Raw genomic sequence first — 27,314 nt, forward strand, 5'->3', positions numbered from 1 at the left:
TTTCGAAGACCTTAGATAGGCAGGGCAGGATGGATATAGGTCTATAGCAGTTTGGGTCCAGGGTGTCTCCCCTTTGAAGAGGGGGATGACTGCGGCAGCTTTCCAATCCTTGGGGATCTCAGACGATATGAAAGAGAGGTTGAACAGGCTGGTAATAGGGGTTGCGACAATGGCGGCAGATAGTTTCAGAAATAGAGGGTCCAGATTGTCAAGCCCAGCTGATTTGTACGGGTCTAGGTTTTGCAGCTCTTTCAGAACATCTGCTATCTGGATTTGGGTAAAGGAGAACCTGGAGAGGCTTGGGCGAGGAGCTGCGGGGGGCGGAGCTGTTGGCCGAGGTTGGAGTAGCCAGGCGGAAGGCATGGCCAGCCGTTGAGAAGTGCTTATTGAAGCTTTCGATAATCGTGGATTTATCGGTGGAGACCGTGTTACCTAGCCTCAGTGCAGTGGGCAGCTGGGAGGAGGTACTCTTGTTCTCCATGGACTTCACAGTGTCCCAGAACTTTTTGGAGTTGGAGCTACAGGATGCAAACTTCTGCCTGAAGAAGCTGGCCTTAGCTTTCCTGACTGACTGCGTGTATTGGTTCCTGACTTCCCTGAACAGTTGCATATCACGGGGGCTATTCGATGCTATTGCAGTCCGCCACAGGATGTTTTTGTGCTGGTCGAGGGCAGTCAGGTCTGGAGTGAACCAAGGGCTGTATCTGTTCTTGGTTCTGCATTTTTTGAACGGAGCATGCTTATCTAAAATGGTGAGGAAGTTACTTTTAAAGAATGACCAGGCATCCTCAACTGACGGGATGAGGTCAATGTCCTTCCAGGATATATACTACGTAGATATGGGACCTTGGGGGATATATACTACGTAGATCTGGGACCTTGAGGACTATATACTACGTAGATCTGGGACCTTGATGGATATATACTACGTAGATCTGGGACCTTGATGGATATATACTACGTAGATCTGGGACCTTGAGGACTATATACTACGTAGATCTGGGACCTTGAGGGATATATACTACGTAGATCTGGGACCCTGAGGGATATATACTACGTAGATCTGGGACCTTGGGGATATATACTATGTAGATATGGGACCTTGAGGGATATTTACTACGTAGCGGGTTTGAGGACTATATACTACGTAGACCTGGGACCTTGAGGGATATATACTACGTAGATCTGGGACCTTGAGGGATATATACTACGTAGATCTGAGGGATATATACTACGTAGACCTGGGACCTTGAGGGATATATACTACGTAGATCTGGGACCTTGAGGACTATATACTACATAGATCTGGGACCTTGAGGACTATATACTACGTAGATCTGGGACCCTGAGGGATATATACTACGTAGATCTGGGACCTTGAGGACTATATACTACGTAGATCTGGGACCTTGAGGGATATATACTACGTAGATCTGGGACCTTGAGGGATATATACTACGTAGTGGGTTTGAGGAGTTAGCAAGGTACCTTTGGTCAACTCTGAGTTCAACTCGGGATAAGCGGTCATACGATAGTGGCTCGCCTTTTAGTCAGGTACATTTCTATGGCAATGAATCCTTCAGAACTAACCTGGTCCAGGGCAGGCTAAATCAGGGCTAACTCTGTTTATCCTGTATCCAGAACTAACCTGCTCCAAGGCAGGCTAACGCAGGGCTAACTCTGTTTATCTTGCATTCAGAACTAACCTGGTCCAGGGCAGGCTAACTCAGGGCTAACTCTGTTTATCCTGTATCCAGAACTAACCTGGTCCAGGGCAGGCTAACTCAGGGCTAACTCTGTTTATCCTGTATCCAGAACTAACCTGGTCCAGGGCAGGCTAACTCAGGGCTAACTCTGTTTATCCTGTATCCAGAACTAACCTGGTCCAGGGCAGGCTAACTCAGGGCAAACTCTACTTATCCAGAATGAAATGTCTGAGCTACAAGTTGAGGGCCAATTAAATCAGATCCCCTCCCCCTCACAAACATTGCATTATCATCATCCACTTAATTTGCACAGTAAAACGTTTGTATGATGTTATCAAATCAAATGTATTTATAAAGCCCTTCTTACATCAGTTGATACTGTATATCAAAGTGTTGTACAGAAACCCAGCCTAAACCCCCAAACAGCAAGCAATGCAGGTGTTGAAGCACGTTGGCTAGGAAAAACTCCCTAGAAAGGCTAAAACCTAGGAAGAAACCTAGAGAGGAAACAGGTTCCGAGGGGTGGGCCAGTCCTCTTCTGGCTGTTATAAAATTATTTTATCGATAGAAGTGGGGGGGGGAGGTGTTGTGTGCAGTGATAAGCACATCAAAGAAACAGGGATATCTAGTCAGTTAAACAACTGAATGCATCTTCCGCATTTAACCCAACCTCTCTGATTCAGAGAGGTGTGGAGGACTGCCTTAATCAACATCCACGGCGCCTGTGGAACACAGGGTTAACTGCCTTGTTCAGGGGCAGAACGACAGATTTTTTTTTACCTTGTCAGCTCAGGGATTCAAACCAGCAACCTTTCGGTTATTGGCCCAACTCTCTAACCACTAGGCTACCTACCGGCGTTAACAGTTACCTAACGGCGTTAATGAAACTTAATAAAATAAAGACGACCCTTCTAAGAGCCTATTTCACAACATCGTCTGGTGAATTTGCAAGATCACTTTTCTTTCATTTTGATTTCTGCACAAATGTAAATGTGGCTCTGACTTTTTAAAAAAATTTTAATATTGATGTTTCAGCATCGCTTCATGGAATAGTTTTGGGGGTCGACTAGCACTCGTAGTTACAAGCCTGCTAGAGTTAGCCGACAGGCGGAAGAGCACTATCCACGGTCGTAGCAACAGATGAAGCCTAAACTGGAATGTGAAGCTAACCTGAAGCTAGTTCATTTCAGAAAAGCCTGGGTTCATCTAGCTACGTACATAGTATACCCTTCTGGTTTCAACTGGAACCTGCAGAGATGAGGAATGGGATTAGGTCACATAGACCTCGTTCATTATCTGGCATGTTTAACCTCCAATGTTCCAAATTCCAAGGTTTGTGTCCCAAATGAAACCCTATGGGTCCAGATCGAATGTATTAGTGCACTACATAGGGAATATGGTGCCGTTTTGGACACAACCCCAGCCCTGGCGTAGAGGGATTCTTGGTTGATTTTTAAGCTTTGCCAACAGAGCAGGACTCCCAGATCTAGGCCACGGCTCTTTGCCAGGCCTCCTCTCTCCTCTCTGCTCTGAGTATCAGTTGAGCACCACACTCTTTGCTCTTTACAGATTTATATCAGATGTTCTCTAGAGCAAGACTATATTGAGACATTCTTTGGAGTTTCTTAATTAAAGTAGTGGCTCAATTAAATTCAACTTCATTTCTGGATGTTTATTTTTTTATTTTTTTATATATCTATTACAGACACCTTATGCTTTGAGGTGAAATCCGCGAGTTAGCAAAAACAGTGGCATGTCTCTATGTACAGAGCAGGGAGGTTTGTTTTTGCACAGTCATGATTGTGTTGTGTTCAGGCTCTTGTTTGCCTCAGTTTTATTTAGCTATTCTCTCAGTGAACACATTCAGGACACATTCAGGACACATTCAGGACACATTCAGGACACATTCAGGACACATTCAGGACACGTTCGGGACACATTCAGGACACGTTCAGGACACGTTCAGGACACGTTCAGGACACGTTCAGGACACATTCAGGACATTCAGGACACATTCAGGACACGTTCAGGACATTCAGGACACATTCAGGACACATTCAGGACACATTCAGGACACGTTCAGGAAACATTCAGGACACGTTCAGGAAACATTCAGGACACGTTCAGGAAACATTCAGGACACGTTCAGGACACATTCAGGAAACGTTCAGGACACATTCAGGACAGACCTGATAGGTGGGTACAACATTGGGAAACACATACAGCTGTCATCATTCAAAAATGGTTCTATGAGTGCAGACACAGGCATTCTTACTTCTTTCTTACTGTCAACTATGACTGTCTTAGTACTGAGTCTTGTCATCTATTATCAACTATACTAAACGAACCGGGGACTTAGTCAATCACTGAACCACAGGCCGGTTACATGAGAGGTCAAAGCTGAGCAACGCAACTTCTCTTTCTGTTTCCTAACTTGTTCTTGCCCTTATACATACGAAATGTTCTGACTAGTATCCATAGCACACATACAGTACTACTGACAGGGTTCTGAGTAGTATCCATAGTATACATACAGTACTACTGACAGGGTTCTGAGTAGTATCCATAGTATACATACAGTACTACTGACAGGGTTCTGAGTAGTATCCATGTAGTACTACTGACAGCGTTCTGAGTAGTATCCATGTAGTACTACTGACAGGGTTCTGAGTAGTATCCATAGTATCCATGTAGTACTACTGACAGGGTTCTGAGTAGTATACATGTAGTACTACTGACAGGGTCCTGAGTAGTATCCATGTAGTACTACTGACAGGGTTCTGAGTAGTATCCATGTAGTACTACTGACAGGGTTCTGAGTAGTATCCATGTAGTACTACTGACAGGGTTCTGAGTAGTATCCATGTAGTACTACTGACAGGGTTCTGAGTAGTATACATGTAGTACTACTGACAGGGTTCTGAGTAGTATACATGTAGTACTACTGACAGGGTTCTGAGTAGTATACATGTAGTACTACTGACAGGGTTCTGAGTAGTATCCATGTAGTACTACTGACAGGGTTCTGTAGTCCAGTACTACTGACAGGGTTCTGAGTAGTATACATGTAGTACTACTGACAGGGTTCTGAGTAGTATACATGTAGTACTACTGACAGGGTTCTGAGTAGTATACATGTAGTATTACTGACAGGGTTCTGACTAGTATCCATAGTATCCATGCAGTATTACTGACAGGGCCTGCTGTAGACCCACATTATATGAAAAGGTAAACATTCCCACAAGGCAGTGGGGTCTGAGCCGCCTTCCCTGCTGCAGAGACATAAACCACCGCGACGGTGAAACCCATATAAACACATCCAATACCAAGTCAGCCACATGGAGGGTACCAGTGGTAGGCTTGATTACCAACGACGACGAGACGGCCTACCGGGAGGAGACGATTTTATTTGATTTGACCCCTTTTTTTATTTCTGTCTGACTGCGGTTGTCTGATGGGCTTTTCATTCGAGCAATCCGATGTCTATGGGTGAGTATAGAACCCTAAAAAGGGCAGGGGACCTCTAACGTTCTACACCTCGGCCTAAACATCAGCGCCACAGGTAACTTCCACAAAGCTGTGAACGAGCTGAGAGACAAGGCAAGAAGGGCCTTCTATGCCATCAAAAGGAACATAAAATTCAACATACCAATTCGGATCTGGCTAAAAATACTTGAATCAGTCATAGAGCCCATTGCCCTTTATGGTTGTGAGGTCTGGGGTCCGCTCACCAACCAAGAATTCACAAAATGGGACAAACACCAAATTGAGACTCTGCTTGCAGAATTCTGCAAAAAATATCCTCTGTGTACAACGTAAAACACCAAATAATGCATGCAGAGATACCCACTAATGATCAAAATCCAGAAAAGAGCCGTTAAATTCTATAACCACCTAAAAGGAAGCGATTCCCAAACCTTCCATAACAAAGCCATCACCAACAGGGAGATGAACCTGGAGAAGAGTCCCTTAAGCAAGCTGGTCCTGGGGCTCAGTTCACAAACACAAACACACCCCACAGAGCCCCAGGACAGCAACACAATTAGACCTAACCAAAAAAACAGAAAAAACTAGAATGCTATTTGGCCCTAAACAGAGAGTACACATGATAACGTTCTATCGATGATATTTCTACGTGTTTCTACGGCTGTGAGGACTAGTGTTCCTTTTACCCAGCCTCCTCTCCTCTTCAACCAGGAGACCAGGCTCTTGCGGACAAACTCCCCCATGCAGTCTACGATGGTGTGGACCATGGCTGGGTGACCATGCCTCACGCAGTCCACCGCCAGGGCACCGGCCACCGCATACAGGGACACCACCTTCCCCCACGTTATACCTGAGGAGAGATGCAGACGAGAGACTCAGACACTAGAACCTCCTGAAGCAGACACATAAACACTGAGTACGACTAACAGACACTCTCTCTTCCAATACTGACTAAAAGCAATCTTCAGACATGCTCATATGGTTATCGCACTTCCAACACATTTCTATAAATGTTTAAAAACATTTTTTTTTAAAGGTACACCTTTTAATTGACCATTTCCTTTAAGCTTCTTACACAACGGATAATGTAAAATGATTCATGCATTAATACTGAGACTATATAGCAATGACGTGAGATAATGGCTTGGGTTTATACATGATCATGCTGCCTGATGGATGTATGACAGAGCATTACCACTAAGCAATGCATTTCTGAGCTCCCTGTCTGTCTGTCTGTGTCTGTCTGTCTGTCTGTCTGTCTGTCTGTCTGTCTGTCTGTCTGTCTGTCTGTTTGAGCTCCCTATCTGCCTGTCCGCCCGCCTGCCTGTCTGTCTGTCTGTCCATCTGTCTGTCTGTCTGTCTGTCTGTCTGTCTGTCTGTCTGTCTGTCTGTCTGAGCCCCCTGTCTGTCTGTCTGTCTGTCTGTCTGTCTGTCTGTCTGTCTGTCTGTCTGTCTGTCTGTCTGTCTGTCTGTCTGTCTGTCTGTCTGTCTGTCTGTCTGTCTGTTTGAGCTCCCTATCTGCCTGTCCGCCTGCCTGTCTGTCTGTCTGTCTGCCTGTTTGTCCATCTGTCTGTCTGTCTGAGCCCCCTGTCTGTCTGAGCCCCCTGTCTGTCTGTCTGTCTGTCTGTCTGTCTGTCTGTCTGTCTGTCTGTCTGTCTGTCTGTCTGTGTCTGTCTGTCTGTCTGTCTGAGCTCCCTCCCTGTCTGCCTGTCTGTTTGAGCTCCCTGTCTGTCTGAGCACCCTCCCTGTCTGCCTGTCTGTCTGCGCTCCCTCCCTGTCTGCCTGTCTGTCTGAGAGACCGGAGTGTGTTTGAAGAGCTGACTGCATCTCTGCCAGGAACTCCTTCAGTGAAGGGGGGCAGAGAGAGAGAGAAGAGGAGAAAGAGAGGAGGTAGAGAGAGAGAAGACACAGAGTGAGAGGTAAGAGAGACAGAGAGAGAGAAGGGGGAGAGAGAGAGAGGGAGAGGCAGAAAGAGAGGAGGTAGAGAGAGGCAGAAAGAGTGAGGGGGAGAGAGAGAGAGCGGGTGGAGAGAGAGGGAGAGAGAGAGAGAGAGGAGAGAGAGAGGGGGAGAGAGAGACAGAGAGGGGGGAGAGACAGAGAGAGAGGGGAGAGAGAGAGAGGGAGAGAGAGAGGGGGAGAGAGAGGGAGAGACAGAGAGAGAGAGAGGGGAGAGAGAGAGAGGGGGAGAGAGAGAGGGAGAGAGAGAGGGAGGGGGGGAGAGAGACAGAGAGAGAGAGAGGGGGGAGAGAGATACAGAGAGAGCGGGGAGAGAGAGACAGAGAGACAGAGAGAGAGAGACAGAGACAGAGAGAGAAAAAGAGAGAGAGAGAGAGACAGAGAGACAGAGAGAGACACAGAGAGAGAGAGAAAGAGACAGAGAGAGACAGAGAGAGAGAGTTATGCAACTAGAAGCAGCAGCCAGACATTCAGCAGACATGCCTAACTGCCCGTGAAAAAGGCCCCACCAATACACCAGAAACAGCCATCTCTAAAAAGGCTTCCATTATTCCTTACTAGCTCAGACATTTATCAAACTTGAATCATTTGTTTTCAGTAAGGATTGTATCTAGTACGCTACCATTTATGGTAAGGTGTTCTGGCTATGAGGACTGAATAGTTCCAGGCACAGTCTAATTCCTTTGTCCAAAAAAGCTAATTTTATTCTAAGTAACATAAAATGATTTCTCACATTTTTATCATCCAAACAAATAGTTCTAGGGATTTTGTTCTGAAAATGTAATATAATCAACTGACAATGTAATGGACTCTGTGTGTTATATAAGGTTTATGTCCAACGTCATGGATTCAACAGTGTGACAGAATGGGTCAACACGACTATACTACACTTAGTATATAGCTATAGATACCATAGATACTGTAGTCTCTTGTGATTGATTGTAACTATGTTGATCTCAAAACAAAATAAAGACATCACAACAAAGACCCCTGTCTAAGAGTGTGAGGTTTCTCCTGTCTTACACCTGGTCAAATAACTCTGTATGTAACCGGACTCGAGCTGGGATACAGCCCAAACGGACCTCTATTTCCCTTTGGGGGTTCTGGTCAAAAGTACTGCATTGTATAGGAAATACGATACCATTTGTGAGAGCCATACATTCTATCTGTTACCCTGTGGTTTTAGTAAAGACTAGTCTACTGTTAGTGACAACAGGACTAGGTCAACTCAACTAGGTCAACTCAACTAGGTCAACTCAACTAGGTCAACTCAACTAGGTCAACAGCAGGATAACAACATGACTAGGTCAACAGGAAGACTAGGTCAACAACAAGACTAGGTCAACAGCAGAGTAACAGGACTAGGTCAACAGCAGAGTAACAGGACTAGGTCAACAACAGGACTAGGTCAACAGCAGAGTAACAGGACTAGGTCAACAACAGAGTAACAGGACTAGGTCAACAGGAAGACTAGGTCAACAACAAGACTAGGTCAACAGGAAGACTAGGTCAACAACAAGACTAGGTCAACAGCAGAGTAACAACAGGACTAGGTCAACAGCAGGACTAGGTCAACAACAGGACTAGGTCAACAGCAGAGTAACAGGATAGGTCAAATCAACTAGGTCAACAGCAGGATAACAACAGGACTAGGTCAACAACAAGACTAGGTCAACAGCAGAGTAACAGGACTAGGTCAACAACAGAGTAACAGGACTAGGTCAACAACAGGACTAGGTCAACAACAGGACTAGGTCAACAGCAGGACTAGGTCAACAACAAGACTAGGTCAAAAACAGAGTCACAACAGGACTAGGTCAACAGCAGGACTAGGTCAACAACAGGACTAGGTCAACAACAGGACTAGGTCAACAACAGGACTAGGTCAACAGCAGGACTAGGTCAACAACAAGACTAGGTCAACAACAGGACTAGGTCAACAACAAGACTAGGTCAAAAACAGAGTAACAACAGGACTAGGTCAACAACAGTAACAACAGGAATAGGTCAACAACAGGACTAGGTCAACAACAGGACTAGGTCAACAACAGGACTAGGTCAACAACAGGACTAGGTCAACAACAAGACTAGGTCAACAACAGGACTAGGTCAACAACAGGACTAGGTCAACAGCAGAGTAACAGGACTAGGTCAACAACAGGACTAGGTCAACAGCAGAGTAACAGGACTAGGTCAACAGCAGAGTAACAGGACTAGGTCAAATCAACTAGGTCAACAACAGGACTAGGTCAACAACAGGACTAGGTCAACAACAGGACTAGGTCAACAGCAGAGTAACAACAGGAGAAATCCCAAGAAAGGCTCTGCAGCTTTTCTTGCTACTAACAGGATGCCCAGTACACAGATATGATCTCATTTCACCATCCTGTTGTCGCCACTTACTGTATGTCTGTCTGCTTAAAACCACAGTTATGGTTCTCAGTAGAATACTTTAGCCATTTCAGACAGTAAATTCAGTTAAGATCATGGCCTGGGTTGCATCCCAAATGGCTCCTCGTTCCCTATAGGCTGGTCTAAAGTAGTGCACTATAAAAGGAATAGGGGGCAATTTGGAACAAAAAACTGATGTTTGCCCTTGAGTTGCCACTCCTTAAAGGGATATTTTTACACTTTGGCAACTATGCCCCTTTTTTATACTTACCATTTTTAAGCCCTTTTTTTCTAATATGCTAGCTGTTCTGGTAGACTTTAGTTAGTTCGTTAGTTCGTTAGTTAGTTAGTTAGTTAGTAATGGCTCCAGAAACTACCTTCAACGTCCTGCAAACTGCACACAGACACATAGAAATGGTAGCCTTGGACTCTTGGTAAGTCGGAAGGGGGGAAAAAGTGCTTAATTGCCCAAATGTCAAATTATCCCTTTAATTGCCTTTTGTTGCAGAGTTACTGTTACTGTAGCAGGGTGGAGATTGTAGGGAATTACTCTGGAGAAGGCTGATTAAATTGTAGAGTAAACTCCCTGGGCTAGGTGGGGCTTAACAGAACAGTCTGTCATTTGTAATTACCTCTGGCATGTGCATTTTCTAACCCAATATGGGCCAGCCTAGAGTTGGCTCCTGGACGAATGAGTGTTCAGGCTTCTACAGACTCTTTGTACAGAGTCTCAATCTGTCCTCTACAGGCTCATGGCTGAGTCTCAATCTGTCCTCTATAGGCTCATGGCTGAGTCTCAATCTGTCCTCTACAGGCTCATGGCTGAGTCTCAATCTGTCCTCTACAGGCTCATGGCTGAGTCTCAATCTGTCCTCTACAGGCTCATGGCTGAGTCTCAATCTGTCCTCTACAGGCTCATTACTGAGTCTCAATCTGTCCTCTACAGGCTCCAGGTTGCTCAGAGTGTGTTTACGTGGTAAAATCCCCTGAAGCTTTAATGAAGTGGTCTATTTCTCCGTTCTCCCACAGAGGTATGCTTTGGCCCCTGTCAGTAAATCATTTTAAAGAGAAGAGAAGAAGAGAAGAGAAGAGAAGGTGAAAGAAACGTAACACACCACACTGAGAGCTGGTCTTCCTTGAAGTGAATCAAGCAAAGTGCTCCCGAAGTTGAAATATCTTCATTGTGTTTGATAATGAATCCACTAGTTCCTCCTTTTGTAAACAAAGTACACCGCTAAAAGACCCCCAACATCCTCTGTGTTTCCTTACTTCCCTTTTTTCATAAATATCTGTGCTAATATTTACCACGATACAAGAACTCTGCACCGACATTGCCACCGGCATCATGTTACAACCCAGATACATTATAATCAGAGTAATGTTGTCCAAACATTGAAATATATGTCACGGTACTACGCCGAACCGAGCCAAGCCAAATCAAGGTGAGCTGTCCTGGTTATGAATCCACCATATCGTAGATAGTAGATGGAAACATGCTGCTCACGTCCGAGTAAACGTAGTTCATGTAAAATGGGCAATTGTTTGTTTGCCCCAAGCTTGTTGTCAGAGAGGATTAGTCCTACTGGTGTGGTAATATAATAGTTATTGACCTACCTGTGGAGAAGATCTCTGCAGCCACAGCCAGGAAGGCATCAGACACCACGCTCTCAGACGCAACGGTGATGTTCAGCTGACGAGCTACGTTACGGTAGATGTTGGGCCGCAGGTACTCCAACTCATCACCTAAGGAACAACAGAACAGATAGTGAACCAATCGAGAACTCCGACTCATCACCTAGGGAACCACAGAACAGGTAGTGAGCCAATCGGGAACTCCAACTCATCACCTAGGGAACAACAGAACAGGTAGTGAGCCAATCGGGAACTCCAACTCATCAACTAGGGAACCACAGAACAGGTAGTGAGCCAATCAGATAATATAACTCATCACCTAGGGAACAACAGAACAGATAGTGAGCCAATCGGGAACTCCAACTCATCACCTAGGGAACAACAGAACAGGTAGTGAGCCAATCGGGAACTCCAACTCATCACCTAGGGAACCACAGAACAGGTAGTGAGCCAATCAGGTAATATAACTCATCACCTAGGGAACCACAGAACAGGTAGTGAGCCAATCAGGTAATATAACTCATCACCTAGGGAAGAACAGAACAGATAGTGAACCAATCGAGAACTCCGACTCATCACCTAGGGAACAACAGAACAGGTAGTGAGCCAATCGGGAACTCCAACTCATCACCTAGGGAACAACAGAACAGGTAGTGAGCCAATCGGGAACTCCAACTCTTCACCTAGGGAACAACAGAACAGGTAGTGAGCCAATCTGGAACTCCAACTCATCACCTAGGGAACAACAGAACAGGTAGTGAGCCAATCGGGAACTCCAACTCATCACCTAGGGAACAACAGAACAGGTAGTGAGCCAATCGGGAACTCCAACTCATCACCTAGGGAACAACAGAACAGGTAGTGAGCCAATCGGGAAAGTTAGGAGATATCTAATCAATGGAAGATGGAATTAAAAGTTCAAGGAGAAGGATAGGCAACAATGACCAAAAGCCAACAGGTCGTCTGCTTTATATTCTAAATGGAGTTGTTGTTGTTGTGTGTAACTGCAGGATATGAAAACTCATATTCTCCAGCCTAATGTTAGCTAGCATGACTAGCTTCTCTCGTGTTGATGCAGTCAAGATAGGTACTACGTCATCATATTTGATGATAAATAACCTAGCTATGTGTCACGACTCCGACCGAAGGACACTCCCCTTCCTGTTCGGGTGGCGCTCGGCGGTCGTCGTCGCCGGCCTACTAGCAGTCACTGATTATTTCCTCCCCCTCCTTATGTGTTTATTGAGTGCACCTGTTTTGAGTTAGGTAATATAGTAGTGAGGCTTTATTAGTCAGCCGGTCCGCCTGGTTCCTTGTGCGGGATTAATTATTGTGACCGTCTGTTTGGTGTACTTGTGTGCACGTCTATGGGTTTTGTGTTTTCCCATTTTGTGGTTTTTCCTGGACAGTTTAAGTCCCCCTGTTTGGGGCATTTGTTTGTTCATTACGCCCTGTGTTTTCGTGGGGTTGGCTTATGTTCGCCGTTTCTCTGTGCATTGAAATAGCACTCCCCTGAACTCTCTGCTTCCTGCGCCTGACTCCTCACCCACTACACCCAGACCGTTACACTATGGCAGCTAATAGTCGGCTTGGTCACTTTTGCCTCTCTCTCCCTCCTCTCCAGCATTATAATCTCTGGCTAATAAAGTACACAAACGGATCAGACCGGGTCTGGATCAGACCAGGTCTATATGGAACGGGTTCAATCAATCAAATGTATTTATAAAGACTTTCTTACATCAGCTGATATCTCAAAGTGCTGTACAGAAACCCAGCCTAAAACCCCAAACAGCGAGCAATGCAGGTGTAGAAGCACAGTAGCTAGGAAAAACTCCCTAGAAAGGCAAGAACCTAGGAAGAAACCTAGAGAGGAACCAGGCTGTGAGGGGTGTCCAGTCCTCTTCTGGCTGTGCCGGGTGGAGATTATAACAGAACATGGCCAAGATGTTCAAATGTTCATAGATGACCAGCAGGGTCAAATAATGATGGGTTAAGTTGTTCATTCAGAACGGGTCTCAGATCAGGTCCGGGTATGAAAGCCCCAGGTCCATTTCAGAACGGGTCTCAGATCAGGTCCGGGTATGAAAGCCCCAGGTCCATTTCAGAACGGGTCTCAGATCAGGTCCGGGTATGAAAGCCCCAGGTCCATTTCAGAACGGGTCTCAGATCAGGTCCGGGTATGAAAGCCCCAGGTCCATTTCAGAACGGGTCCACATTGTTTTGACCCGTGAAGACCTCTAGTAGTGAGCCAGTGAGGTGGTTTGGTTTCCCAGTCTGGTCTGAGGTGCGTTTGTGCAGTAAAGCCTCAAAGAATGTAAATGAATCAGAATGCTATTTTAATAGGATCTCTTTCTATAGACCACTCCTATGGTAATTCGTCAACCATATGAAGTTGACAAGACCGTACAAACAGATCTCGACCCCACGCTAGTGACTTCCCTGTTCACTAGTGCTGTAGGTACTAGTTCAGGCACCAAATATTTCAGTAAGTTATCTTCCTTTACACTAGTATCATTTCTGCTATTAGCTGCAGCAGGTCAGCTGCACCTGATCCAGGGGCTCTGGTCAGAAGTAGTGCACTAAATAGGGAATAGGGCTCTGATCAAAAGTAGTGTACTAAATAGGGAATAGGGTGCCAATAGGGCTCTGGACAAAAGTAGTGCACTAAATAGGGAATAGGGCTCTGGTCAAAAGTAGTGCACTAAATAGAGAATAGGGCTCTGGTCAAAAGTAGTGCACTAAATAGGGAATAGGGTGCCATTTGGACATGGATTCAGACATAATTATAATATCTGCTCCATGTTAAGAAGGTATTTATTTAGAGGAAGTTCCTGCTGCTAAGTAACAGTTGTCTAGATTATTTTTTTAAACGTTACCTTTATTTAACTAGGCAAGTCAGTTAAGAACAAATTCTTATTTTCAATGACGGTCTAGGAACAGTGGGTTTAACTGCCTGTTCAGGGGCAGAACGACAGATTTGTTCCTTGTCAGCTCGGGGGATTTGAACTTTGCAACCTTCCGGTTACTAGTCCAACGGTCTAACCACTAGGCTGCCCTGATCATGTGATGTAGGCTACTGTGTGTGGGCTTCAGACAAGGGATTCAGTACTGTGTCTATATCTTTCAGAAGAGGGTACACTTCTCTTCATCAACGCGGATACAGATAATACAGGGGGGGGCATAATAGGCTACAGAGGGTAGGTGTTGTACAATCCATCACCGGGTAGCCTAGGTAACGTCCACAAACGCCATCAGTTAGAGGTCCGGTCTGAACGGAGAGCCAAATTCCAACACCAAGTTAATCCGACCACGTAGGCTTGGCTACTAGCCTGTAGAAAGCCTGTAAAATAGCTGGATCTATAAACAGAGCATATTAATACAAACAACTATGTTTAAAGTGAAATATTTGCTTCTTTTTTTTAATGAATCCGGGAAAAGACTGAATAATCTAAAGCTAATTTGGCCTGTTTACTAAAAAGGGATTTCAGCATCAGCAGCTTCACTACTGCTACATTACTCTACCTGTATTGATCTACAGTACTCTACCTGTATTGATCTACAGTACTCTACCTGTATTGATCTACAGTACTCTACCTGTATTGATCTACAGTACTCTACCTGTATTGATCTACAGTACTCTACCTGTATTGATCTACAGTACTCTACCTGTATTGATCTACAGTACTCTACCTGTATTGATCTACAGTACTCTACCTGTATTGATCTACAGTACTCTACCTGTATTGATCTACAGTACTCTACCTGTATTGATCTACTACTGTTACAGTACTCTACCTGTATTGATCTACAGTACTCTACCTGTATTGATCTACTACTGTTACAGTACTCTACCTGTATTGATCTACAGTACTCTACCTGTATTGATCTACAGTACTCTACCTGAATTGATCTACAGTACTCTACCTGTATTGATCTACTACTGCTACAGTACTCTACCTGTATTGATCTACAGTACTCTACCTGTATTGATCTACTACTGTTACAGAATTGATCTACAGTACTCTACCTGTATTGATCTACTACTGTTCTACCTGTATTGATCTACAGTACTCTACCTGTATTGATCTACAGTACTCTACCTGTATTGATCTACAGTACTCTACCTGTATTGATCTACAGTACTCTACCTGTATTGACTCAGTACTCTACTGTATTGATCTACAGTACTCTACCTGTATTGATCTACAGTACTCTACCTGTATTGATCTACTACTGCTACAGTACTCTACCTGTATTGATCTACAGTACTCTACCTGTATTGATCTACAGTACTCTACATGTATTGATCTACAGTACTCTACCTGTATTGATCTACAGTACTCTACCTGTATTGATCTACAGTACTCTACCTGTATTGATCTACAGTACTCTACCTGTATTGATCTACAGTACTCTACCTGTATTGATCTACAGTACTCTACCTGTATTGATCTACAGTACTCTACCTGTATTAATCTACAGTACTCTACCTGTATTGATCTCAGTACTCTACCTGTATTGATCTACAGTACTCTACCTGTATTGATCTACAGCTACTCTACCTGTATTGATCTACAGTACTCTACCTGTATTGATCTACAGTACTCTACCTGTATTGATCTACAGTACTCTACCTGTATTAATCTACAGTACTCTACCTGTATTGATCTACAGTACTCTACCTGTATTGATGCTACAGTACTCTACCTGTATTGATCTACAGTACTCTACCTGTATTGATCTACAGTACTCTACCTGTATTGATCTACAGTACTCTACCTGTATTGATCTACAGTACTACCTGTATTGATCTACAGTACTCTACCTGTATTGATCTACAGTACTCTACCTGTATTGATCTACAGTACTCTACCTGTATTGATCTACAGTACTCTACCTGTATTAATCTACAGTACTCTACCTGTATTGATCTACTAGTACAGTACTCTACCTGTATTGATCTACAGTACTCTACCTGTATTAATCTACAGTACTCTACCTGTATTGATCTACAGTACTCTACCTGTATTAATCTAGTACTCTACCTGTATTAATCTACAGTACTCTACCTGTATTGATCTCTACCTGTATTGCTACAGTACTCTACCTGTTACAGTACTCTACCTGTATTGATCTACAGTACTCTACCTGTATTGATCTACAGTACTCTACCTGTATTGATCTACAGTCTACCTGTATTGATCTACAGTACTCTACCTGTATTGATCTACTACTGTTACAGTACTCTACCTGAATTGATCTACAGTACTCTACCTGTATTGATCTACAGTACTCTACCTGTATTAATCTACAGTACTCTACCTGTATTAATCTACAGTACTCTACCTGTATTAATCTACAGTACTCTACCTGTATTGATCTACAGTACTCTACCTGTATTGATCTACAGTACTCTACCTGTATTGATCTACAGTACTCTACCTGTGATCTAATGCTACAGTATCTACCAGTACTCTACCTGTATTGATCTACAGTACTCTACTGCATTGATCTACAGTACTCTACCTGTATTGATCTCTGTTACAGTACTCTACCTGTATTGATCTACAGTACCATCTACAGTACTCTACCTGTATTGATCTACTACTGCTACAGTACTCTACCTGTATTGATCTACAGTACTCTACCTGTATTGATCTACAATACTCTACATGTATTAATCTACAGTACTCTACCTGTATTGATCTACAGTACTCTACCTGTATTGATCTACAGTACTCTACCTGTATTGATCGACAGCACCACCGCTAACTAGCTAGCCATTTCACATCCGTTACACCAGCACCACCGCTAACTAGCTAGCCATTTCACATCCGTTACACCATCACCACCGCTAACTAGCTAGCCGTTTCACATCCGTTATACCAGCACCACCGCTAACTAGCTAGCCGTTTCACATCCGTTACACCAGCACCACCGCTAACTAGCTAGCCGTTTCACATCCGTTACACCAGCACCACCGCTAACTAGCTAGCCGTTTCACATCCGTTACACCATCACCACCGCTAACTAGCTAGCCGTTTCACATCCGTTATACCAGCACCACCGCTAAATAGCTAGCCGTTTCACATCCGTTACACCAGCACCACCGCTAACTAGCTAGCTGTTTCACATCCGTTATACCAGCACCACCGCTAACTAGCTAGCCGTTTCACATCCGTTACACCAGCACCACCGCTAACTAGCTAGCCGTTTCACATCCGTTATGCTAGTGAATGAACCGCAGCAGGTTCATAATGTTGCTCCACAGTTAAGGTAAAGAAGGTGGATATTGTGGCGTTTATTGTGGAAGGTATTAAATATATATTTTTTTAAACGTCATCCCCAACAGGGTTTTATTGTCACATACACCACACAGGTGCAGTGAAATGTGTTGGAGGTGAGAGATTTCAGTGCAGTAGGTCTACAGGAAGTCTTGAGAGAAGGGATTGCATTCCATCCTCCCAGGCAGACATCCTGGTGTAGGATTGTTTAGGGCCAAAGTAGTGGGATGGTTTTTGGGGGGATAGTGTGTAAACGTGCAGGCATAAATTGTGGTGTAATTTAAAAATGTAAGGTGGTGCAATTTATTATTATTTTTTTACCAAAATGTGCAATCCGCACTCCGACCTGCGAAAAGCAGCAATACGCAACAAAGCTCCTAGTCTCCTGGAAAGCCAAAACTCCTAGTCTGCTGGAAAGCCAAAACTCCTAGTCTGCTGGAAAGCCACAAGAAGAAGAAGTAACTTCAGGACATCGTCAACAGAGATTGGAATATTGTACCAGTGTTGAATGTCCAAACTGAAATAGCTAAGTACGGTAAGAATTACTTAAGGTTGGTTGCTGGGCAGTGACGTAATGACTGATATTAGCCAAGTTAGCTAGCTAGGCCCGGTTTACCAAAACCCATCTTAATGCTACGTTCATCATTACCTCTCTGATCTGTTTCCCAAAACCATTGTTACTGAAGTTGGTCTTGAAAATGCTTGTTATTGAACAACTGTCTCAGTACACTAGTATAACAGCTAAGTATGTCCCAAGGCGGTATTTTGGCCTTCTGCGTCACACAGAAGATCTCTGCTAAACACATCATCAAGATGTTTATCTGTCTTTCTGTGACTGCCCATAACTTCAGAACGAATGTGAGTCACTACAAATAGAAAGCTGCCCATTTCTTTGCAAGGATATAAAGACACTTCAAATGAAAACTGAGATGACTGTATTAACATTTACAGTATAGACATACAGTACCAGTCAACAGTTTGGACACACCTACTCATTCAACGTTTTTAATTTTTTTTTTTTTTTTTTTACTATTTTCTACATTGTAGAATAATAGTGAAGACATCAAAACTATGAAATAACACATATGGAATCATGTAATAACCCAAAAAAGTGTTAAACAAATCAACATATAATTTACATTTTAGATTCTTCAAAGTAGCCACCCTTTGTCTTGATGACAGCTTTGGACAGTCTTAGCATTCTCTCAACCAGCTACACCTAGAATGCTTTTCAACAGCCTTGGAGTTCCCACATATGCTGAGCACTTGTTGGCTGCTTTTCCTTCACTCTACAGTCCAACTCATCCCAAAACATCTCAATTGGGTTGAGGGAGGCCAGGTCATCTGATGCAGCACTCCATCACTCTCCTTCTTGGTCAAATAGCCCTTACACAGCCTGGAGGTGTGTTGAGTCATTGTCCTGTTGAAAAACAAATTATAATTCCACTAAGCGCAAAACAGATGGGATGGCGTATCGCTGCAGAATGCTGTGGCAGCCATGCTGGTTAAGCGTGCCTTGAATTCTAAATAAATCACAGACAGTGTCAACAGCAAAGCACCATCACTCCTCCTTCTCTATACTTCACGGTAGGAACCACACATGTGGAGATAATCTGTTTACCTACTCTGCATCTCACAAAGACACGGCAGTTGGAACCAAAAAAAATCAACTTTTGGCTCATCAGACCAAAAGGACAGATTTCCACCAGTCTAATGTCCATTGCTCTTGTTTCTTGGCCCAAGCAAATCTCTTCTTCTGATTGGTGTCCTTTAGTAGTGGTTTCTTTGCAGCAATTCGACCATGAAGGCCTGATTCACACCGTCTCCTCTGAACAGTTGATGTTGAGATGTGTCTGTTACTTGAACTCTGTGAAGCATTTATTTGGGCTGTAATCTCAGGTGCAGTTAACTCTAATAACTCTGGGTCTTCCTTTCCTGTGGCGGTCTTCATGAGAGCCAGTTAACTCTAATAACTCTGGATCTTCCTTTCCTGTGGCGGTCTTCATGAGAGCCAGTTAACTCTAATAACTCTGGGTCTTCCTTTCCTGTGGCGGTCTTCATGAGAGCCAGTTAACTCTACTAACTCTGGATCGTCCTTTCCTGTGGCGGTTTTCTTGAGAGCCAGTTTCATCACAGAGCTTGAAGGTTTTTGCGACTGCAATTGAAGAAACTTTCAAAGTTCTTTTCATTTTCTGGATTGACTGACCTTCATGTCTTAAAGTAATGATGGACTGTCATTTCTCTTTGCTTATTTGAGCTGTTCTTGCCATAATATGGATTTGGTATTTTACCAAATAAGTACCAATTACCAATTCTCTATACCAACCCTACCTTGTCACAACACAACTGGTTGGCTCAAAAACAAATTTACTTTAAGCAAGGCACACCTGTTAATTTAAACACATTCCAGGTAATTACCTCATGAAGCTGGTTGAGAGAATGCCAAGAGTGTGGGAAGTTTTTCCTAGCCACCGTGCTTTTACACCTGCATTGTTTGCTGTTTGGGGTTTTAGGCTGGGTTTCTGTACAGCACTTTGAGATATCAGCTGATGTACGAAGGGCTATATAAATAAATTTGATTTGATTTTGATTTGATTTGAGTGTGCAAAGCTGTCCTCAAAGGGTGGCTATTTTGAATAATCTCAAATATAAAATATATTTTGATTTGTTTAATAACACGTTTTTTGGTTACTACATAATTATTTCATAGTTTTGATGTCGGAAATAGGAAAATAAGATATTTGTTCTTAACTGACTTGCCTTAAACAAAAAGACCTCACGCTACAGTACAACTCAGCGTCTCATTATGATGAATATATCTACAATTCCTCATTACTGATTGGTCTGTTCATTGTTTGTACATAGTGTTAGTGTATGGTTGATTGACAGTTATGTCTCTGGTTGTGTGGATGGATGCAGACACAGCGATCTGCTTGTTGGGAACTGGGAGCACAGGGCTTTAGCGGTGGGACAGAGAATACGGCAAGAGAGAGGGCTTTGTCCTGAACCCTATACTACCAATCAGGTATAATGAGTTAGCGAGGTAACTTTGGTCAACTCGGGATAACCGGTAACATGAAAGTGGCTCACCTTTTAGCCAGGTAAATTTCTATGGCAATGCATCCTTCAGAACTAACCTGCCCCAGGGCAGGCTAACTCAGGGCTGACTCCAGTAAACCAAGATGGCGTAGCAGTGAAGACGTGTTTTGTTTTGTCTCGTGTACTTTTGTATTTTCCATATTTTTTGTATATATATTTCAATTTTATTTTCAATCTCTTTTCGATTTTTAATTCGATTATACCTTCCGGTAACCTGCCTCACCCAATGTGATACGGAATGGCTATTATTTTTAATTTTAGAACACATTCAAGAACCTCAAGAACCTCCAGAAGCTAACCAGCTAATTAGCTACAAGCTATTTAGTCATTGTTAGCCACTGCTAGCGGCTTTTACCTTCTGCACAGATACCAGCCCTGTTTTTAGCCTGGATAATACTCGCCAATCTACCAGTATCAGACTGTCTCTCCACAACAATGCCGGATTCCTGCCGTAATCCCTGGACCACTACTTCTGATCTTCACAGCTAGCTTGCAGCTACTCAGTGCTGACTCCATTTATCCTGAATGAAGTGACTGAGCTGCGAGTTGAGGACCAATGAAATCAGATTCAATCTGTCTCGCAAAGAGTGTGTCATCTTCCCCTTCATTTGTGGAAGACGACTGATTAAATATTTTATTAGTCAAAGGTTTTTGTGTATGTGTGTAAAAAAAAAATCATGTTAAAATACCTGTCACACTAAACATTTAGTAAGGATAGCATTTGGTTTCCAAACTATACGTTCGTCACGTGATTGTTTTTTGAAATGTGCGTAAAGGCAAACTAACAGCCGCATCCAACCATAGACATACAGTGTATTGGGAAAGTATTCAGACCCCTTGACCTTTTCCACATTTTGTTACGTTACAGCCTGATTCTAAAATGTATTAAATAAATGTTTTCCCTCATCAATCTACACACAATACCCCATAATGACATCACAATACCCCATAATGACATCACAATACCCCATAATGACAAACCATATATACGTATTCAGAACCTTTGCTATGAGAATCGAAATTGAACTCAGGTGCATCCTGTTTCCATTGATCATCCTTGAGATGTTTCCACAACTTGATTGGAGTCCATCTGTGGTACATTGAATTGATTAGACATGATTTGTAAAGGCACACACCTGTCTATATAAGGTCCCACAGTTGACAGTGCATGTCAGAGCAAAAACCAAGCCATGAGGCCGAAGGAATTTTCTGTAGAGCTCAGCGACAGGATTGTGTCAAGGCACAGATCTGGGGAAGGGTACCAAAACATTTCTGCAGCATTGAAGGTCCTCAACAACAGTGGCCTCCATCATTCTTAAGTGGTAGAAGTTTGGAACCACCAAGACTCTTCCTGGCGCCGACAGAGATGGCCGCCTCGCTTCGCGTTCCTAGGAAACTATGCAGTTTTATGTTTTTTTACGTGTTATTTCTTACATTAGTACCCCAGGTCATCTTAGGTTTCATTACATACAGTCGAGAAGAACTACTGAATATAAGATCAGCGTCAACTCACCATCAGTACGACCAAGAATATGTTTTCCGCGATGCGGATCCTGTGTTCTGCCTTACAAACAGGTCAACGGAATTGATTCCATGCAGCGACCCCAAAAAACGACTCCGAAAAAGAGGGAAAAGAGGCGGTCTTCTGGTCAGACTCCGGAGACGGACACACCGTGCACCACTCCCTAGCATTCTTCTTGCCAATGTCCAGTCTCTTGACAACAAGGTTGATGAAATCCGAGCAAGGGTAGCATTCCAGAGGGACATCAGAGACTGTAACGTTCTTTGCTTCACGGAAACTTGGCTCACTGGAGAGACGCTATCCGGGGCGGTGCAGCCAACGGGTTTCTCCACTCATCGCGCCGACAGAAACAAACATCTTTTTGGTAAGAAGAGTGGCGGGGGCGTATGCCTCATGACTAACGAGACATGGTGTGATGAAAGAAACATACAGGAACTCAAATCCTTCTGTTCACCTGATTTAGAATTCCTCACAATCAAATGTAGACCGCATTATCTACCAAGAGAATTCTCTTCGATTATAATCACAGCCGTATATATCCCCCCCCCAAGCAGACACATCGATGGCTCTGAACAAACTTTATTTAACTCTTTGCAAACTGGAAACCATTTATCCGGAGGCTGCATTCATTGTAGCTGGGGATTTTAACAAAGCTAATCTGAAAACAAGACTCCCTAAATTTTATCAGCATATCGATTGCGCAACCAGGGGTGGTAAAACCTTGGATCATTGTTACTCTAACTTCCGCGACGCATATAAGGCCCTGCCCCGCCCCCCTTTCGGAAAAGCTGACCACGACTCCATTTTGTTGATCCCTGCCTACAGACAGAAACTTAAACAAGAGGCTCCCACGCTGAGGTCTGTCCAACGCTGGTCCGACCAAGCTGACTCCACACTCCATGACTGCTTCCATCACGTGGACTGGGACATGTTTCGTATTGCGTCAGATAACAATATTGACGAATAAGCTGATTCGGTGTGCGAGTTCATTAGAACATGCGTTGAAGATGTCGTTCCCATAGCAACAATTAAAACATTCCCTAACCAGAAACCGTGGATTGATGGCAGCATTCGCGTGAAACTGAAAGCGCGAACCACTGCTTTTAATCAGGGCAAGGTGTCTGGTAACATGACCGAATACAAACAGTGCAGCTATTCCCTCCGCAAGGCTATCAAACAAGCTAAGCGTCAGTACAGAGACAAAGTAGAATCTCAATTCAACGGCTCAGACACAAGAGGCATGTGGCAGGGTCTACAGTCAATCACGGACTACAAGAAGAAACCCAGCCCAGTCACGGACCAGGATGTCTTGCTCCCAGACAGACTAACTAACTTTTTTGCCCGCTTTGAGGACAATACAGTGCCACTGACACGGCCTGCAACGAAAACATGCGGTCTCTCCTTCACTGCAGCCGAGGTGAGTAAGACATTTAAACGTGTTAACCCTCGCAAGGCTGCAGGCCCAGACGGCATCCCCAGCCGCGCCCTCAGAGCATGCGCAGACCAGCTGGCCGGTGTGTTTACGGACATATTCAATCAATCCCTATACCAGTCTGCTGTTCCCACATGCTTCAAGAGGGCCACCATTGTTCCTGTTCCCAAGAAAGCTAAGGTAACTGAGCTAAACGACTACCGCCCCGTAGCACTCACTTCAGTCATCATGAAGTGCTTTGAGAGACTAGTCAAGGACCATATCACCTCCACCCTACCTGACACCCTAGACCCACTCCAATTTGCTTACCGCCCAAATAGGTCCACAGACGATGCAATCTCAACCACACTGCACACTGCCCTAACCCATCTGGACAAGAGGAATACCTATGTGAGAATGCTGTTCATCGACTACAGCTCGGCATTCAACACCATAGTACCCTCCAAGCTCGTCATCAAGCTCGAGACCCTGTGTCTCGACCCCGCCCTGTGCAACTGGGTACTGGACTTCCTGACGGGCCGCCCCCAGGTGGTGAGGGTAGGCAACAACATCTCCTCCCCGCTGATCCTCAACACTGGGGCCCCACAAGGGTGCGTTCTGAGCCCTCTCCTGTACTCCCTGTTCACCCACGACTGCGTGGCCACGCACGCCTCCAACTCAATCATCAAGTTTGCGGACGACACAACAGTGGTAGGCTTGATTACCAACAACGACGAGACGGCCTACAGGGAGGAGGTGAGGGCCCTCGGAGTGTGGTGTCAGGAAAATAACCTCACACTCAACGTCAACAAAACTAAAGAGATGATTGTGGACTTCAGGAAACAGCAGAGGGAACACCCCCCTATCCACATCGATGGAACAGTAGTGGAGAGGGTAGCAAGTTTTAAGTTCCTCGGCATACACATCACAGACAAACTGAATTGGTCCACTCACACAGACAGCATCGTGAAGAAGGCGCAGCAGCGCCTCTTCAACCTCAGGAGGCTGAAGAAATTTGGCTTGTCACCAAAAGCACTCACAAACTTCTACAGATGCACAATCGAGAGCATCCTGGCGGGCTGTATCACCGCCTGGTACGGCAACTGCTCCGCCCTCAACCGTAAGGCTCTCCAGAGGGTAGTGAGGTCTGCACAACGCATCACCGGGGGCAAACTACCTGCCCTCCAGGACACCTACACCACCCGATGTTACAGGAAGGCCATAAAGATCATCAAGGACATCAACCACCCGAGCCACTGCCTGTTCACCCCGCTATCATCCAGAAGGCGAGGTCAGCACAGGTGCATCAAAGCTGGGACCGAGAGACTGAAAAACAGCTTCTATCTCAAGGCCATCAGACTGTTAAACAGCCACCACTAACATTGAGTGGCTGCTGCCAACACACTGACATTGACACTGACTCAACTCCAGCCACTTTAATAATGGGAATTGATGGGAAATGATGTAAATATATCACTAGCCACTTTAAACAATGCTACCTTATATAATGTTACTTACCCTACATTATTCATCTCATATGCATACGTATATACTGTACTCTATATCATCGACTGCATCCTTATGTAATACATGTATCACTAGCCACTTTAACTATGCCACTTTGTTTACTTTGTTTACATACTCATCTCATATGTATATACTGTACTCGATACCATCTACTGTATGCTGCCCTGTACCATCACTCATTCATATATCCTTATGTACATATTCTTTATCCCCTTACACTGTGTATAAGACAGTAGTTTTGGAATTGTTAGTTAGATTACTTGTTGGTTATTACTGCATTGTCGGAACTAGAAGCACAAGCATTTCGCTACACTCGCATTAACATCTGCTAACCATGTGTATGTGACAAATACATTTTGATTTGATTTGATTTAGAGCTTGCTGCCCAGCCAAACTGAGCAATCGAATGAGAAGGGCCTTGGTCAGGGAGGTGACCAAGAATTCGATGGTCACTCTGACAGAGCTCCAGAGTTCCTCTGTGGAGATGGGAGAATCTTACAGAAGGACAACCATCTCAATCAGGCCTTTATGGTATAGTGAACAAATGGAAGCCACTCCTCAGTGAAAGGCACATGACAGCCCGCTTGGAGTTTGCCAAAAGGCACCTAAAGTACTCAGACCATGAGAAACAAGATTCTCTGGTCTGAAGAAAGCAAGATTGAACTCTTTAGCCTAAAATGACAAGCATTCTAGAGAAGAATGGGAGAAGCTCCCCAAATACAGGTTTGCCAAGCTTGTAGTGTCACACCCAAGAAGACTCGAGGCTGTAATCGCTGCCAAATGTGCTTCAACAAAGTACTGAGTAAAGGGTCTCAATACTTATGTAAATGTGATATTTCTGTTGTGCAATTTTCATAAAACCTGTTTTGCTTTGTCATTATGAGGTAATGTGTGTAGATTTTTACTTAATTTAACTAGGCAAGTCAGTTAAGAACAAATTCTTATTTTAAATGATGACCTAGGAACAGTGGGTTAACTGCCTCGTTCTGACAGATTTGTACTTTGTCAGCGCAGGGTTTGAACTTGCAACCTTCTGGTTACTAGTCCAACACTCTAACCACTAGGCTACCCTGCCGCACCAGATTGACGAGAAAACATATTTTGAATACATTTTAGAATAAGGCTGTAATGTATTACAAACTGTGGAAAAGGTCATGGGGTCTGAATACACTGTAGGTGCCAGTTCCCACTCAAGTTAAGACTGGCATGAGATTAATAGTCAAATTATATATTATATATATATATTAATTATAGGTTTGCACGCCTTCTACGGATTATACTCTATAGCCAGAACACAACAAGCTGTTCCACAGGTAGGAGTGGGAAAATGTGGTTGTGCGTTGATCATTTTTATTTAACTAGGCAAGTCAGTTCAGAAATTTTTTATTTTATTTACAATGACAGCCTAGGAACAGCAAGTCAACTGCCTTGTTCAGAATGACAGATTTCTACCTTGTCAGATCGGGGACTCGATCTAGCAACCTTTCGGTTATTGACCCAACGCTCTAACCACTAGGCTACCTGCCTCCCCATAAGCACACCGAAGAAGGCATTAACAATAAGTAATAAAATAAAGACGACCCTTCTAAAAGCCTATTTCACAACATCGTCTGGTGAATTTGCAAGATCACTTTTCTTTCATTTTGATTTCTGCACAAATGTAAATGTGACACTGACTTGTTTCAGCAATGTTTCAATGAAGAGTTTGGCATTCGACATGTGTGACATGCACACGCAGTTACAAGCCTGCTGTAAGCGGTCGGGCGAGCAATATCCACCGTCGTAGTACGGATGAAGCATGACTTTGAAGCTAACTGAAGCTGGCTAGCTTTATAACAGCTCGAGTCGGTTTGCAAATAGTCTGGGTAGCCATTTGATTAGGTGTTCTGGAGTCTTATGGCTTGAGGTTAGAAGCTGTTTAGAAGCTTCTTACATCTAGACTTGGCGCTCCGGTACCGCTTGCCGTGCGGTAGCAGAGAGAAGAGTTTATGACTAGGGTGGCTGGAGTCATTGACCATTTTTAGGGCCTTCCTCTGACACCGCCTGGTATAGAGGTCCTGGATGGCAGGAAGCTTGGCCCCAGTGATGTACTGGGCCGTTCGCACAACCCTCTGTAGTGCCTTTCGGTCAGAGGCCGAGCAGTTTCCATACCAGGCGGTGACGCAACCAGTCAGGATTTTTTTATTTTTATAAATGTTTTATTTATTTCACCTTTATTTAACCAGGTAGGCTAGTTGAGAACACCTTTATTTAACCAGGTAGGCTAGTTGAGAACACCTTTATTTAACCAGGTAGGCTAG

The 27,314-nt window shown here is 44.0% G+C and overlaps 1 protein-coding gene across 2 annotated transcripts in view; it reads right to left on the reverse strand.

Annotated features, from left to right (window-relative positions):
- Nucleotides 1–27,314, reverse strand: part of LOC115118260 (bcl-2-related ovarian killer protein homolog A-like) — a 43,847-nt gene that overhangs the window by 7,688 nt on the left and 8,845 nt on the right. For both annotated transcript variants that reach the window (XR_010461064.1, XM_065009503.1), the window contains exons 2-3: nucleotides 11,154–11,282; nucleotides 5,879–6,042 (exon numbers count right to left, since the gene is read on the reverse strand). Coding sequence is in view for 1 of the 2 variants with exons in the window: in XM_065009503.1 (XP_064865575.1) it covers nucleotides 5,879–6,042; nucleotides 11,154–11,282 (293 nt within the window). In the remaining variant the exon portion in view is untranslated. The remainder of the gene's footprint in view (nucleotides 1–5,878; nucleotides 6,043–11,153; nucleotides 11,283–27,314) is intronic.

The sequence above is a fragment of the Oncorhynchus nerka genome, linkage group LG25, assembly GCF_034236695.1.
Source record: "Oncorhynchus nerka isolate Pitt River linkage group LG25, Oner_Uvic_2.0, whole genome shotgun sequence".
NCBI lineage: Eukaryota > Metazoa > Chordata > Actinopteri > Salmoniformes > Salmonidae > Oncorhynchus > Oncorhynchus nerka.